This window comes from Penicillium citrinum, assembly GCF_028827155.1.
Source record: "Penicillium citrinum strain IBT 23319 chromosome Unknown utg000008l:1.0-2707905.0:1.0-2709502.0, whole genome shotgun sequence".
NCBI classification, from domain to species: domain Eukaryota; kingdom Fungi; phylum Ascomycota; class Eurotiomycetes; order Eurotiales; family Aspergillaceae; genus Penicillium; species Penicillium citrinum.
The window spans coordinates 1750685-1767752 of NW_026622693.1; the positions used below are offsets into that span (position 1 = coordinate 1750685).

A 17068-nucleotide genomic window follows, 5' to 3' on the forward strand; every position below is an offset into this window, starting at 1 on the left:
CGAGTAGTCTCTTTGAAAATATACTAGATGTGATGTTGAATTAAGTGGCGGAAGGATCAGTCCGAGTCTTTATAGTGCGCTCATTTGGATCTTCCCTTTTGAAAATTTGTGAAAATTTTCTTCAACAATTGACTCAAAGCCCATTTCGACTTTAAAATCCTTCCATCTGGCCAATGCCATGTCGAAATTGGAAGATATTTGGAGTGAACCAGATCTCGTCTGTACAAAAATGTCGCCCCACTCACAATAACTTCCAAATTCAGTAAATTGTGGATATTTTCTGAGTGGCACTTAAGGAAGAAGCTTATAGAATTCTTTATTTCAAGTAAAGAAGATCCAAATTATTTTCAGCCCGCGAGAGTAAAGGAAATTCATTTCTAGGATCGCGAGCATTTATGGCATAAATATGAATGCTGGAGATATCACTGCTTTAAGAGGCTGGACATTAGACTCAATCAGCCGTACATACATTTTGCCCTCATTCTTCATGATGCAAAAAAAAAGGGTTCTCTTTTTTTTTTTTGAACTTCATCTTGATTGAATTATGCTCGAAAGAGATATTAATAACGATTGAAATTTGAACATGAGTTTGTCGGCCTTGTAAAGACTGCTTGGTCGCAGGTGGGTTTTGCATACATCACAGGCCCGGGGTTCACAGTAACTGCTAGATCTCTCCAACTATACTCCAGAGAGGTCAAGTGCTGACCAAATTGATAGATACATGTCAGGTTTCATCATCGAATATACTACGTGGTACTTCATTCTGCTTGATTCCTAACGTATCAGGTTGCACAACCTTGGCCAGCCACGCGGACTCGGTCGGACTCCTTCCAAGGAAGTTGTACTGGCATGCAAGGATTTCGTGATAATGATATAACAAACATAGAGGCTGGGCTAGAGAGCAATGAGATCTGCAGAGGGGAAGACTGGTACTTGAATCGCAAATTATTGAATTTCAGTCCCCAGAATATCGTTTTCTGATGAGACACTGGCCAGAGCTACAAACGGTCACCCTCAACCAACCATCTTGATACAGAGGATTATACAGAACCAATAAGTCTTCAGTATTCACTCCGCATTCAATTCCTCAGAGAACCCCGCAACTCATTTTCAGACTGGCAATTTCGAATATCTCAACTGTCGCGTGGTATTCTGGCTCTATTTAAAACGGCGTCGTTTCGCATCTTCCACGGTTGTGATTGGACTCATTATATTACGTTGTTTCAGAATCAGTGCCTGTGGACTCTTCTTTGGTATTTTCTCCGGTCTCCGTACGGAGTCACACAAAACAAGTCGCCAGGGAAAGGATTTGCTAAGAGATAAATCGTCCATGAACTTGTAGCCCCCCAAGTCCAAATTGTCGATTCGACTATGTACATACAGTACAAAGAACAGCACTACATGGAATGAATGTAAGGATATCACCACATACAAGGGGTTCATTGATTTGTAGTCAATAAGTGGTAACTGACCAGCTATTCCGAATGATCAAAAATCGTAATAATCGGGCGTCATCGACAAAACTCCCGTGAAACAGAATTTTGGGGTATACCAGAAAAACCTGATGAGTGGAATTTGAAGCTGTGATCAGCCTACAGCTACGTCGATCATGAATGAACGACTTTGGCACTTGGCAGATCATAAGAGGACTCGACGATCCCCCACTATCCACATAGTCCAAACCCCCAGGAAAAAAAAAGGTATACAAGCTTAGAAAAGTAGAACACAAACCCCCATCTAAAGGAAATCAAATCTCACAAACAGATGATTTTCTCCTCGGAACCACCGGCCTTCGGGGGAAGAATGAATTGATTAGGGGCAAAAGTGCTCATTCTGAAACATCGTGACGACGGGGATTCAAAAAGTCGCCCCTAGCATCCAACTCCTTGAACCAATCAAATCACATCGAGGAGGTCAAACTGGCGTCGTTAAAAATATCACTTAAGAGGAAGATTGGCCAGGTCATTTTCTGTTCCTTTTTGCTCAGACTCGAAGATTCTCTCTCTTTTTTTTCTCTTCTGTCCATTAAATCGCAGGTCGATTTACATATATACACACCCTCTTTTCGACATTCAATTCTTCGATTTACATTGATTCCATCCGGTCTTGATTCCGATCCTTCGTTTACTATTCTTTTTTTGACATTTCCGCCGGTCGAGTTCATGTACTTTTCTTGATTTCGGGATTTCCAAGATTAGACCCTCTCTATACGCCACACATATCTTTTTGCACGGTGCCAGCAATATCTTGTCCCTTGTTTGAAATTACCATACGCAGGAAGAAATCGATTGAAAACGATGCAATGAAGTTGTTCAATATTTTCTTGCTCGGTTCCCTCGCTGCCCTGACTACCGCGGCCCCTGTCTCTGAAACAACCTGCTTTAAACGTACGTGAAAGACGTGGATCGTGGACTTTCGATACTCATCGAATGATTATATACTGTGTGTATAGGAAACTAATAAATCATTGCAGTCGGAAAAGGGTGCGGGATCAGCTCGGATTGTTGTGGAGATCTTACCTGTGGGTACTTCAAAGTGGATGGTGTCTTGGATTGGACTCAGAAAGTGTGTGGACCGAAATAACAAACGAGTCTGATTATATCTGTGGATGGGGAAGGATTCTTGCTGGGAAGTAATTAATATCTGGCTATATTCCTTACTTGTTCGGATGAGGTCCTTGGTTTTATTGGATTCTGTATGTAGCAGGGCTGTGTATAGCTGGATATCCAATTCCCCCCCCACCTTTGGTCAGACATACTCAATTACGATTGGAAAGATCTTGTATCAGCCAAACAAACATTGGCATTCTATTCTAATCATGACGCATGCTATAGTTGTACTGGAATAGCCTAGTAGGCTAAATGGCGAAAAAGCCGATATATCGACCAAATGCATAATCTCAATGCTTAGTCTTCCTCCTCTGGCGCATCATCCACCCCGCGAAGCCAAGCGCTTCTAGCGTCGACTGCAGCCTTACGAACATCACGCTTGGGATCATCCAAGACCAAGCGCAGAGATCGCAGGACCTGGTTCTTTTCGGGCAAAAGCGGGGAGATAGCCGGTGGTGCACGGGCGTTGGATGCGCTCTCGGAAACAATTTGCTTGGTCGCGAGCAAGTATAGACATTTGAGAGCATCAACACGGAGACGAGGGGTATTGACGGATCCCGTTCCAGCCTTGATCTCGGTAGTCTTTAAGAGCCTTTGAACGAGACTGCTGACGTGGCCACATTGATCGATCACAGCAACGCCGTTGTCACGAATGATTACCGCAAGAGTATCCAGGGTTGCTGCGCGGACCGCAACCGAGTCTGCAGTCTGCAGATCGAGAGATTGAAGAAGAAGAGGCAGGAGCGTGGGGAGCTCAGGCATGACTAATGTTGTGGAAATAGTAGACAATATTCCCGCGAGAGCAGTCAAGTGTGCGGGTTTGATGTGATCGGACGCTCTGGTGGCCGCGGAGGGATCATCATTACCCGCAACATTCACCTCGCGAATGCGAGATGAGATCAATGGAACAACTGTAGTAAACACACGCTGTTTAGCCAAGAGACGAACTTGGGCTCCGTTTGTCACGGAAAGAACATCATCATCGCCTAAAAGAATGGCAAAACCGCGGGCGGCAGAGCTGCTGGTTTGCTGATCCGGCGATGACAGAAGACCCAGAAGCGAGGTGAGAATGTGAGTAGTGGTTGGCGCAATGCGAAGGACAAGAGCCTTAGAAATCCAGAAGATAGTACGGATGGTGGCCGGGTTGTTAGACTGGGATGCTTGGCTGACCAGTGAGTCGAACAGGTGTTCGACGATATTCAGGTCTTGCTTGGACAAAAATTTGTTTGTGAGTAATGCTAGGTGACGGAGATATGCAAGACTCGTGGCTGGCTCTATGTTATCAGACAGCGAGCGGCGCACTAAATCTGAAATCAAATCGGACATATTGGGTGATGTATGAGGAATTTGAGCACTGCAGTCCTTGGACAAGCCTGCGAGGAGATATGTTGATAGAATGATGGTTCGTTCCTGCTCTGGCGTAGTATTATCGGAGAATGGCACAGGCGTGAAGTCTGATGCTGATGCAAACAGGCTGTAAATGTTTTCTGCGACCTGACTCTGTTTCTGCCCAGATAGTGATCGGACAAGAAGATTGCATAATCGACCAAGAGTATCCAGAACGGTGGGGTCAGCCAGGATCTGATTCTTCGCCTTTCCAGAGGCCGTTTCAGCGGCACTGCGAGAAAGGCCCACCACAATTTTATCGAAGTACAAATCGAGGTTTGGATCAGATTCAATTTGTCTCTGATCCATGACATAGAGTAGAGTCATCAGAATGGCTCGGGGATAAGCCACGGATCCCGGTTGTTCCTTTTGGAGAAGAATGGACAATTTGCTGAATAGTCGACGGAACAAAGTCTCAAAGATGTCTCTTTCAACACTGATTTTGGCCAATGTGTCCAACGTTGATAGGTATGTCGTATTGGTCTCATCTCCCTCGTCCGGGAGAGTAGCAACGAAGGCAGGGAATGTGATGTCCATGATCAAACGGGGCTTGTGTTTGGAAATCTCTGCCAGTGCTGTAATGGCTTCCTTTTTCAGGTCATCCCGCCCAACTGATTCTTCCTTCAGAAGAATCTCATCTAGGTACTGAACAAATAGGCCGATTTCATTGTCCTGGAAGAAATTTCGCAAAGTTGAGAGCTTGAGGAATCCCTTCAGAGCAGATACCCGGAAGGTGACTTCTTCCTTTGCAGCGCCCATCAAGGCCTGGCCAAAGACATCTGAGAATTGATCCTTGAACTCCAGCAGTGGGTTCTGTAGAGGCACTTCACCATCACGGGTTGTCCATTGACCGAAAACCTGTGTAGCAGATTCGAACAACACTGCCAGCGTTTCAAGGAGAGCTCTTTGTTTGACGATCCCATCTGCTTCTTGATATATAGTGAGTATAGGGGCGACAACTGTCTGCACGATAAGTGTGAAAGCGACTGCGGAGGATGATGCGAGTGCGCTGAGAATTTGCTGAGCTGGCTTTGCCTGTTTCTGTTGGGGTTCCTGGAGTTGCTCGTTGCATTCCTTGGTGATGGGACGGAGATATTGTGCAAGTGGCAGATCTTGGGAAACTTCCGTGACTCCCTCAGAAAGTCGCTGGGCAATCCCGTTCAAAACTTCGAGAGATGCATCTGATAGAAATTCTTCTTGGGCATTAAGAATTTCGAATTTCAAAACTTCCCAGATGGTGATAGAAGCCCGAGAGACTGTATCCGGATTATAGGAATGAACACAGGCAATCAGAGCGTTGAGAGCATCTTTCTAGAGGAAAGTTAGACATGAATTACCGCCATGTGTATGTGATAGTACCTACCTTAACATTAGGTGACGTCGAATCTAGCTTATCCAGCAATGCCGGGATTGTGTGAGGGGCAAGTTGACTGGTGGACGAAAGACAATCTTGCAATCGGCCTTTCAGGTCTTGAGCAGTAATTCCGTATGGATCGTTCGGGGGAGGTCGGAAAGTAATGGGAAAGTAATTATAGACCGAGTCAAATAGAAGCTTCGAGGGTCAGTCACAATAATTTGAGTTGTGCGATAAGGCATCATACCTCAACGTAGTGGGTGATATCCCATTCCATCATCACCACCTTCAGAATGGAGAAAACCACCATCAAGTTGCGAGGATCCTTTTCACCGGTCATTATGTCCACCACACCCACGAGCGAGGTCTCTTCCATATCACGAAGCGCTGCCAATCGTTAGTCACACCCACTCCAACATGATAGGGGTTCTCAACCTACCCTTTCGGTGCTTGGACATTAATTCGTTCAACAAGGAATAAACCTGGAAGCGCTGTGATTGAGATCGTGATTGAAGGTCCTGGAAATTCGAGAACAACCTAGAGAGTCATCAGCATTGACTCGGCAAAAAACGCTAGCATTCAAGCTTGAAGAAACGTACGCTTGCGCTGTCTCCGTGGCGAGTTCCTTGGTGAACCTATCCAGTCGTTGCAGAGTATCCAGACCAGCAATTGCCCCACCATCTTCTATCCGGTCACAAAAGAAAGTCGTCAAGACCTGTATCTGCTGTCGCGACAAGTATTTCGGCGAGAGGGATTTGATAACGGAGGTGAGGAAAGAAACCGCCTTCCCACGCAGAATTGGATCTTCATCGTTGATGTATTCACCGAGTTGCTGGACAAGTTCAATCAGAGTGGTCTTCTTGCTTTCGACATCTATATTGAACACATTGGTTAAGAGTCATTCGGCGGGTTGAGCGAGTGCGGGGCGCCATTTAAGGTGGCTTACCTTGAGCCACAGCGTCGGCAATGCGTTTGGCTTCTTCTTTGTCATGATCTACCACGAGCATAAATGTCTGTAGGGCCGACATCTTGCCAAATTAATCGACCAGACAAGCCAATCGAGAGAAAAAGAGCAGAGACGAAGAAGACGAGGTCTCCTGCCACCGGCACTTTCGATTGGATTCTTGCGGTCCTTATCGATAACGGTCAGGTGACCCCGCATTATAAAGCGGCGCCATCCAATGAGCGCCACAACATTGCATATTGCAGTACATACAGCAGTTTTTGGTCATACGATATAAATCCAGAGGGTATTCGAGGATGGAGATTGGAATTGACCAAGGTTCCCAGGTAATGAATCTGTGCTTGATTTATTCCGGTGACTATTCAGCACAAGGCCAAATAAATCCTAGCAGCGTCCTAAGATTAGTATGCTATTTTGCCCGCCACATATCGTCAGTCAAAATTTAGATTTATCAAATATGATTTTTTTCAACCAAGTTCACGTGAGTGGGGTTAGAAATAATCAGGTACCGACTTTGTCTCAAGCTCAATTTTGAATATTACCGATTCCAATGAGCTAGAAGGTAGTTGCATATGCTAGTAGCATATGCAACACCCAAACTTATGCAAAGGGCCAAGAATCAAGTCTTGTACTACCATCTCTTTAGTCCTTGATATTCTATGGGCTGAATGCAACCCTGGAAGACGCAGTAAATTTAGCATAAGAGCTTTGCCCCGAAACCATGTTGATGATGGCGCTGTCTGCATATCGCCATATTGAAATGAATCTTGGAAAAACCCGAGGTTCGATTACTGACTATCAAATAGTTAAAAAGGCCATGAACGAAATATCAAACAAAATACCTGTGAAAGTTTTTAATCGCGCAAGAGCTACTGAGTATTGTACAAAGCTGAAGAATTGAAATATTCTCCCAATGTAACACAAAATAGTATGTAGTCGGACATTAAGGAGCAATCAAGATGGCATCTTGTGATAGATTAGTTTTAAGCTCATGCATGCCCGCTCTTTCAAATGAAACCATGCCCATCTCTGAATCAGATACAAACGCTCTCCTTCTCATGTAGAAACAGCTTGATCTAACCCACTAATTGTTAAGGCTCCACTATTAATACAGCGCTTGAACTGCAGACCGATTGTACCATCGACTAAAAATGACACGGCAAACGGTCTTTCAGACATTGGTGTTGGCATTTTTCACCTCAATCTGTTACGCAATCTGGCCTGGTGCTCATTGGATAGGTTCAAGCTTTAATGGAGCAATTCCAGTGAAGCTCTATCATCAAACGGGCTGCTTCCTAACCATTTAATGATATCATTGTACAGATCTTGATTGAGATGGAACGCCCTCAAGGTATCGAGAATTGAAACACCTTCTTTCAACAGCAATATGCACGCGAGCCAACTTGAAATTATTTCAAAGCAATCTTGAATCAATCGCCCTTACAATCTATCTTTCAGAATAAATGTTTGGGTTCCGACACGTACTTACAAGTCAAGGTGGGCGGTGCCTTGAGCTGTGCAAATTACCTTGAATCCCTCCAGAAACAAGAATGCAAGGTTTCGAGTCCCGGTACAGTGATGTGCCAAGAAGGCAGTACTGCCATCACAGGCTACGCTCGCGGAGAGGAGGACGAGACTGCCTCTCACTGCGAGGACGTTGGCAGGGCAGTTGACTGGATTCTGGATCATTGTTCGACTTGCTCAAACCTTGGTTGTGCAATTGCAGGTATTTCTCTCTGTACCTTGGGGATCCTATTGTGGGCAATTTCTGACTGACCATTTTATGACAGGACAGGCAGTGGTAAATGGTAATAAGGATTTGCTAGTCACAGTTATTGGCGTTTCTTCAAGTTAGATCGAAGTCATCATCCCATGAAAATATTCATTTGAACAATACAATGATTTGACCCTCAAAGGCACATGGATTTTTATTTGTCGTGCTAGCTGTGGTTTAACCTGGAGCCTGACGATGGATACTATAACTTCAGTAGTGAAAAAGAGACTTCCATATAATATAATAGTATTATGACTTAGTACAACCATCATATAGTCGAGATATCCAGTTGTGAACATAGATTCTCCTCTATAGATCATAATTGTATACTTCCTGATTCGGATGTTCTCACCGCCTCCGTGGCTAACATATCACGTGTACCCTTGCGTCATGGCGGGCCATCGAGCATCAACGACCACCTCAACACAAGCTACGATCAAGATGCGGCCCACCGGACTTTTCTCATCACTTATCTTCCTATTCACAATTATAAGCTCCAGCTCTGCAATCTGGAGTCTTGCCTTACCAAATAGTATCCGTCAAAGACCCCTAGCCCTACAAAACGACCAGTCCATCATGGACCGAATTATCCCTGGCATTATAAAACCACAGCCTAACGGCGATGCCCCAGGGGATTCAGACGAACCAATCATTTCAGATGTTCTCCCCAAGACAAAAGGAATAAATATCTTTGCTCAGCTGACCCGAGACTTCGACTCCATCTCCTCCCGCTTGAACGATGCCTCGAAGAATCTCACCGTTCTAGCCCCGCGCAATAGTGCCGTCCAGGACCTTCCCCGTAAGCCGTGGGAGGATCCTGAGGATTACCAGAAATACGGCGAAGTGAATGCATATGAGGGGCAAGATGGGAAGGATAGGGCGAGGGATAACCTGCGGCGTTTCGTAGAGGCCCATCTCATTCCTGCCAGTCCTTGGGCTGAGGGGGAGGAAGTTGAGACGTTGGGAGGAGCAAAGTTAAAATGGACCAAGGAGGGTGATAAAATTAAGGTATGTGATTTCTCTGCTTTGCAAGTATATCATGATGTCAATGGCCACTGACGACAGCGATAGATTCAACCTGGTGATATCGAAGTAGATAATGTCGCGGAAAAGGTCGCGAATGGTGAAGTTTGGGTCCTCAATAGTGTGATAAACTACCGTCGTTGAACATAGTATCTTGATGAGTTATGATCTTTAATGATATTAAGTGATGGGTTGGATTCGAAATTATGATTTCCGGTATTACAACGACATAGTATAAAGTAGAGTAGGAAGCTTCTTCGAGGAGAGCTTTGGCGTAGAACATTCAAATTGTGATTCTCAAAAGTATATACACGCCAACATCCAGCTTTGAATTATCACATTATGTGGGCTATTCTAGATAATCAGTTGATCTCGGGTGCAAAGTTACGCAGCACTCTTTCCTCCACTCCATCCAAGATGCAGAAGTGCTCCATCACCTCCAGATTCTCAGCCTCGGCAAGGAAGAGCTTGTCAGGGTCCTGGCCAGGCTGCATGGGGTTCATCATGGCTGCGGGATTGGCCATGCCCATCTGCTGGGCCATTTGGTTGGCAGCTACAACGCAATTAGCAGTGGTCCAGAATTGAAGAAAGCTCATGGGTTGAGAAACAGCATACCATTGTCACTGCCCAATATAAAGCCAAAGACGGACTGAAGACCCATCAAGTTCAGGAAATACCATGATAGACTCGATACCCATCTCACATCGAGATCACGGGTCATAACACCAGACTGAAGCATCGACTTGAATCGGATAGTCAGAGGGAAGGGCAGTTTGACTATAGCGTTGATTAGCAGACCGCGCAAGGTCGATATTCGCAAGAAATAGCTTACGGATCACGAAGCCAGAGAAGAAAGCATTGATCCAGCTCATGATCAAGGTTTGAGGAATCATCATCATCATGTTTCCCTTCAACATGCCCATCATAGCTTCCATGCCCTGGGGATCGGTCATCGGATTGGCCGGCGGCTGACCACGGTTATTGGGATCCTTCAAAAAGGAGCCATTGCGGAAACCAGTGACGAGGTAGTTCTTGCGGGCTTCGAAGGATTCTTGGTCCAGAACAGCAATGGCATGGTTACGGAGATTGACGCCGCGAAGAAGGGCATGTCGTTCGCGCGATTCGGCGAGAGTGGAGGGGGATCTTGGAGGTGTGTTCATGAGCACGGTGGCATAATGACGCAGGATTCCGGTAAGAATCTATTCTTCCTGTATTAATATAAAGACTACCTCAATTGTTAACTCAGAGTGGGAGAATGCAATCATACCATCACCACCGAGATTGGGAAGAGAATCCAATAGCTAAATGATGGTCAGCTGAAAGCTACTCTGCCGTCGCTTGGAAAGTATTTTCTCACAAAAGAGCCGGATCCCGCAGGATGGTCTGTTCCACTCCTTGAACTGCCATGATGAAAACGAAACAAACCCCGTGAATTCGGGAGTGGAGTGGAGTGAGTGAGGTTGATTGAAGACGAGGGGAGTTGAGAGTTGCGGGAAGAAGTTCGGAAGGAAAGGAAAGTCACGCGCCGATTGGTCCGTCGCGAGCTCCAACTTCCTCCAACTCGCAACTGTGTCCTCCAACACTTCAACATTTGATCAGCTTGGAACTTCAAAACAAACACGGTCGATTTACAAAATTACTCTCAAATAATATAAACTAGGCTACACCATGGCATCTAAAGTGCCTGTCTACTCTACAAATGGTTCGTTAGCCCCTCGATCTACTTTCATACGTTGCCTTTGTTTATGAGAGGATGTTCCCTTGGAGGCACAGTAGCAAAGGAATATTGACTAATTTACCTCAATTAGACCTCAAGTCAACAAGCGATGATGCTCTCCTCCCCTATTTGTGCACACTTCCAGCTCCATACGCATTCAAAGTCGATCACACCAAGAGCAACATTCGCTTCGCCCTGGGGTATAGCGCAATTGCAATCGCAGCATTCACGTTCTATGCAGACAGGAAATTAGGATGGGAGGCAACCAAGTCGCCTTGGATTATTGCTGCTGTTGTTACATACTTTACTCTTAACAGCCTCCTGACCTTTTGGATCTGGGCTGTCGAGGCTGGTGAAGTCTTCGCTGGGAAACGCAAGACTGGAGAAACTGTAAGTGTTTCTTGCTCCTCTATATATGTGACTCGGATACTGACAGACACTTGGTAGATTACTGTTTCCTCATCTGCAAAGAAGTTCAGCTCTTTGTATAAAGTACGCGTACAATACAAGTCTCCCACAGGAAAGGTGCTACAGGATAAGCATTGCGAGGCACCTTTCACCACCTGGTTTACTGCCGAGGGAGTCTTTCACCCCGAGCCATTCCGTCACTGGTTGTCGAGCGAAATTGATATCTTGAGACTTGCTGCCAAGGAAAATGAGAAGAAGGCTGCCAAGGACTCCTAGGAGTATTGCTAGTAATTTGATAATGCAAGTCTTTGGTAGGGGTTGAGTTGTTGGGAAGAATGGTGCATCTTCAGCGGTATCTGCATGTTATTTTATTTGGAAAAGCGCAATTTCAATGTTTTATGCTCCACTACCATTGTATCAATTGAACCATTCAATCGCAAATGCCTAGTCTACTCATGGACTTATGACCAATATACAACAGTGAACGTTCATTGAGCAGCTATTTTCATCAAATGGCTATACCATGGAGCATTATGGTACCACAAATTTCTTCTTTCTGCAGACTTCATAAGCTTATACCATATCAACACTAGCGAATGGGTTACGGCAACAGCATTTGCTGATTTTAACACAAAATTTGAATTCATTTGTAAGATATTCGAAGATGCAAAAGCTGCGAGGTATAATAGTAACTGCTGCGACTGATAAAAGTCAAATATCCAACTTGGATATTTGACTTTTATCAGTCGATCAAGGCATATAGTCCTCAAGAGATTACTATACAACTGTACATAGTCCCCCAAATCCCTTTACAAGTAGTACAATAACATTATAGGGAACCACTGACCGGATCTGGGCTACCATCACTGCTGCACCCTCCATGATCCGAATCAGTAGAGCGACAATTCTTAAGATCAGAACACTTCGAATCCTCCTTGCACCAGACCATAGAATCATCATCATCGGCCAGCCAGCACCAATCGTTGCCCTCACTCCATGGGCCTTCCAGAGGGGAGTTGGTATAGTTATCACACAGACTCCAGCACTGCCCCTGCGTCTCCAAGAAGACGCCACAAGCCGGGGACGCGTAGGTGTCAATCGGACCACCCACAGCGTCCACCTTGCCAGTTGAGCATCCACCTTTAGGCCAAGTATCAGGCTGACACTTAAGGTCCGTGGTACACTTATCATCGTCGGCAGAGTCACAGAAAACTCCCATGTCATCTTCCTCAGACATAAGCCAGCACCATGGATCATCCTCCCGCCACACAGACCCAACAAGTTCATTAGTGTCTGGGTCACATTTACTCCAGCAGACACCTTGGACCCCATCCATAATAGCACATCCTGGTACATTCCACATATCTTCAGTTGGGGTCGGAATAGGTGCAGGCGTGTAAACATATGTAGATGTTGGTTCACCCACAGGTGCAACATCTCCATCGCCATTGCCGGTGGCTTCAGCGTAGTAGTATGTTGTTTCGCCATTGGTAGAAACAAAATCGTTGATAACCTCCCGTGTAGCTGTTCCAACTCCACTCGTCAGAGTGAGGGCAGTGAAGTCCTCAACGCCCGGGTTGTTTGTCTCAATATATTGCTCTCCAGTGGGATAAACCCAGATATCACCATTCCCGATATCTACCGATGTATAATCGGTCACGAGGACTGGAGGACCTGTAGTTGTAGAAGTCGTCGGAGTCGGGGTAGGAGTTGGCATGATTGTGATCTCATAACATTGTTCACTGACTGTGACTGATCCCATGGTATATGGAAGAGAAACAACAGCGTAGCTGCTTGAACTACCCGTTGGCGTTGAGCATTGGCAGTACGCACCCATATTGCCCTCAAGGTCTTTCTGCGTATTACCGCAAATATAGGAGGTTGCTGTTGCTGTAGTGGTTGGACCAGTTGTCGGCTTCGGAGAACTGTTGGTAGTGGTAAGCTTCTTTGAGCCACTGGTTCTGAATGTAGTCGCTCCGATTAGGGCTCCGCTCGGCGATGTCAATTCCACGGTTGAATAGGAGTCCTTAGAGCAGATAGCTCCATCTCTCCTTGCCAAATTTGAGTCAGAAAGCTGTTCGAATGTAGCCTCCCATTCTTTCTTCACGATAGGTGTTGAGGGATCATCGCCGGGAAGGAGCTGGATGGCTGCTTGCTGAGCATTACACTTGACTCCAGTATCAGGGTCTTCCCTTGTCTTTCTGCCATTGTCGGGATCATATTGAACGATCACTTTGCCGAAGGTCCATGACATGTCCTGGACGAGCGACTCATCGGGGATCCTTTGGTCCGGCATACCCGCGTTCCAATAGGCATACCGATGCACTGGAGTCCCAGGTATCAACTCTTTAACTTTATCCTCTATCAATCCGACTTGATTCGGATACCTCACTGCTGGACTGTTGAACCCCTGGGGGGTGAAAATGATAGCTTCGGTCTCTGCATCCTCACGTGTGAATAAGTCGACAGTTATTTTGTCAACAAATGTCATCGTATTTGTCATCGGGAGTCCATTGGCCATGGTATCCAGAACGTCGTTCCGGAATAGATCACTATTATATTCATACGTGTCATATTCTTGGCCATTTGCATCTATCTTCGTAATTTGGTTCTCGAAAGTCGGGACCTGCCAGTAGTGTGACATGTAGACTCCATACTTGGATATAAGAATCAAGGATGTACAGCCATACAAGTTCACCACACTCCAGCTAGCAGGCTGATTTGTCAATTCTGCCATCAAAGCAGAAGATTCCCCACCTAGTGCCGATGTACCATGGTGAAGGTTCGTAGACTGGGAGATTGCGTTGGTGAACCATTGGAGATCATCCGCATGCGAAGGAGTATCTAACACTCGTTTCACGAGATTCTCCCCGTACTTGCGGACTTTCCCAAACCACGTTGATGAGGAACGCTTAGAGTTTGACACATAATTCTTCAAAGCAGCAGGAACGACATCATCATTGCTGCATGCATCACACTTTGGGGAACAATAAGGTGACGGTTCGGCAGTCGATGTTGAAGTGCTTGTGGATGTTGTCTCTGTCGAAGTTGTAGATTCGCTTGTTGTAGCTGTGGCATCGGAGGTTGGAGTCGTAGTTGAATCCTTGGAAGTCGTCGATGTTTCTGGGGCCGTAGTCGATGGTTCATCGTCAGGATCCCCATCGTCAGGATCCCCATCGTCAGGATTCCCATCGTCGGGACTCCCATCGTCGGGACTCCCATCGTCAGGGTTGCCATCGTCAGGATTCCCATCGTCGGGACTCCCATCGTCAGGGTTGCCATCGTCAGGATTCCCATCGTCAGGATTCCCATCGTCAGGGTTGCCATCGTCAGGATTCCCATCGTCAGGATTCCCATCGTCAGGATTGCCATCGTCAGGATTTCCATCGTCAGGATTTCCATCGTCAGGATTTCCATCGTCAGGATTTCCATCGTCAGGATCACTGTCATCAGGATCGCTGGTCGTCACAACAACAGGAGTTTCAGTTGTTTCGCCTGCCAAGTTTGTGACTGTCATCATACTCGTCTCTGTAGTAGGCGTCTGAGAGCCCTCAGGTGCTGTTGAGCCAGGGCCATCTGTTGTATCAGCAGCTGCCGCCGTTTCACCAGAGCTCGCTGTATCAGTCGATGGAGACGTTGAGGTTTGCCCAGGGCTATTAACTGGAGCAGCAGATGTATCTGTAGCAGCAGTAGTTTCAACATTAGGAGTAGTCGACGTCTCCGTTGCTCCATTGGATGCATTTCCACCGTCAGTTGTTTGTTGACTCGAGTTCGTTGGAGAAGAAGAATCATTGCCTGCTGCAGTTGTAGCACTGTTTTGATCAAGTGTTGAGCTTCCTGTCGGGGCACTAGGTGAATTTTCAGGAGCGGTTGACAGTTGATCTTGCGACTTCGATGAATCTGAGGGCGTCGTGCCAGTAGTATCGGCTGGAGGAGCTGTCGAGGTGTTCGGCTGGTCTGAAGCAGCATTCGAAATTGAAGAAGCAGGAACACTTGGTGAAGAGTTGGGCTGGCTAGATTCGGTCAAATTAGGAGTAGGCGCAGTACTGGGCCCATCTCCCATTGAAGTAGTAGCATGACCTGCTGCTCCGTCCTTGTTAGATGTTGAGCTTCCTGTAGACCCACTGGGTGAGTATCCAGGAGCCGTTGACTGTTGATCCTGCGAGTTTGATAAAGTTGAGGGTGCGGCGCCAGTAGTATCAATTGGAAGGCCCGTTGAACCATTGGATTCACCTGGATGGGGATTTGATGAAGTTGCAGGTGCTGTGTCGGTAGTTCCACCTGGAGGAGCTGACTGACCACCCGATTCACCTGGAGACGAGCTCGATGAAATTGTGGGTGGCGTATTAGTAGTACCAACTGGAGGATCTGCTGAACTATTTGGTTCATTTGGAGGGGAGTTCGATGAAGTCGAGGGCGCCGTATCAGTAGTACCGGCCGGGGGAGCCGTTGAACCATTCAGTTCGCCTGAAGGGGCGTTCGATTTCGAAGAAGCAGGATGATTCGGCGAAGGATCAGGTTGGCTTGACCCAGTCAAGTTGGGGGTAGGTGTAGAACCGGGCTCATCTTGACCTTGCGATGTCGTTGTGATTTTCGGGTCTGCGCCAGAGGAATCTGGAGACAACGGAGAGGCGTCACTAGCTGAAGTGCCATCAGGGCCCCCGGAAGGAACACTCGTTACAGTGTCGCAAGGTGTAGTCCCAGCATCCGCTGCAGTAGAATCAGCCGGTGCACCAGAACCTCCACCAACACCCGTGTTTTTAGGATCACCAGAAGAGTCTGGGGCCTGGGCATTGACAATTGGACTAAAATGGATAGTGGGAACCTTTCCAACGGGAACAGTCACAACAGTAGTGAGCTGTTCTATGTGACTGAGTGCATGGTCAAAGGCTGTTGGTACGGGTGTACTTGATGAAGGAGGGTCATTTGGGGGTGGTTTTGTAGTAAAATCAACAGAAGGAGTACGATCATTCGGGACGACGAGAGTAGAAGTGATAGTTGTGGTCCATTCTGCACTGGCTTCCTGCAGCAGAGAAAGCAGCAGCAGAAATTCCACGTTCAATATCATATTGAAAACGAATGGTCTCTACTCCATATAGACTGATTGATGGATCAGAAGGCTTAGGAAATGTCAGGTAGCTGGCTTTAATACATGATCAACTGGGGCCAAATCATAGATGCCGCGCCTTCATTCTATCTTTTCGGAGTGATAAAAAAAGATGTATGCTCCGTATGGAGTGCACCGTTTCATCTTTACTAGAACTGGTATGGACAAGCCGGGCCAACTTGAAGTTAAATGGGCTGAGTCTGGGGCCAGAACGGCTGAAAGCTGAACTGGATGCGAACTAGTGCAGAAAAGTCCCTTATACGGATCAGAGTATCGATTGGCCCCCGGTTCAAATCGGCCCTTGCAAGCAGTTAATTTCAAGAACAAGACTGTAGATACCAGTAACTGGTTTCAAAGCTTTCTCGTGGCGTCTGGTTTAGGTATTCGAGTTGTTTCGAATCTACGTTAGTACTACATAATAGAAGAATGGATAGAGTATAATAGCTACTAACCATTAGCAGTATTGAAATCTTGTGAATCGTTATTCGATCATACAGTCCAAGCATTAAAATCTGCAAGGTGCCTCCCTAATATCTCGAGAGGTCCAGCAACAAACTATGATTTGATTCCACGAACTGATTATCATCCTTCATAGTATCATACATTCTGAGATCTGGCGAGTCTAAACCTTTATTGCACTGCGTACATATCTATTACATACAACCGAGACCCACACGGGTTGAATTTGAATCCTTTCCAGGTTAAAGTGGGCGCTAACGCGACGAG

The 17068-nt window shown here is 46.3% G+C and overlaps 5 protein-coding genes across 5 annotated transcripts; 2 read left to right on the forward strand and 3 right to left on the reverse strand.

The window, feature by feature from the left end:
- Window positions 1-2906: 2906 nt before the first annotated feature.
- On the reverse strand, window positions 2907-6377 carry N7469_009096 (MET18/MMS19 family protein; the record flags this gene model as incomplete). The annotated part of the gene is made up of 6 exons (XM_056648014.1): window positions 2907-5306; window positions 5359-5547; window positions 5597-5736; window positions 5789-5886; window positions 5949-6222; window positions 6296-6377. 6 exons carry the CDS (start codon window positions 6375-6377, stop codon window positions 2907-2909), a joined length of 3183 nt encoding a protein of 1060 aa, XP_056497779.1.
- Window positions 6378-8477: 2100 nt separating this feature from the next.
- N7469_009097 (uncharacterized protein) lies at window positions 8478-9254 on the forward strand (the record flags this gene model as incomplete). The annotated part of the gene is made up of 2 exons (XM_056648015.1): window positions 8478-9095; window positions 9159-9254. The coding sequence occupies 2 exons, from the start codon at window positions 8478-8480 to the stop codon at window positions 9252-9254; spliced, it is 714 nt and encodes a 237-aa protein (XP_056497780.1).
- Window positions 9255-9472: 218 nt separating this feature from the next.
- N7469_009098 (ER membrane complex subunit EMC3) lies at window positions 9473-10517 on the reverse strand (the record flags this gene model as incomplete). Its single annotated transcript, XM_056648016.1, has 5 exons — window positions 9473-9663; window positions 9726-9887; window positions 9943-10309; window positions 10378-10411; window positions 10468-10517. The coding sequence occupies 5 exons, from the start codon at window positions 10515-10517 to the stop codon at window positions 9473-9475; spliced, it is 804 nt and encodes a 267-aa protein (XP_056497781.1).
- A 261-nt stretch (window positions 10518-10778) lies between these two features.
- Window positions 10779-11511, forward strand: N7469_009099 (signal peptidase complex subunit 2; the record flags this gene model as incomplete). The annotated part of the gene is made up of 3 exons (XM_056648017.1): window positions 10779-10812; window positions 10919-11217; window positions 11275-11511. 3 exons carry the CDS (start codon window positions 10779-10781, stop codon window positions 11509-11511), a joined length of 570 nt encoding a protein of 189 aa, XP_056497782.1.
- A 553-nt stretch (window positions 11512-12064) lies between these two features.
- Window positions 12065-16303, reverse strand: N7469_009100 (uncharacterized protein; the record flags this gene model as incomplete). The annotated part of the gene is made up of 1 exon (XM_056648018.1): window positions 12065-16303. One exon carries the CDS (start codon window positions 16301-16303, stop codon window positions 12065-12067), a length of 4239 nt encoding a protein of 1412 aa, XP_056497783.1.
- Window positions 16304-17068: the final 765 nt, after the last annotated feature.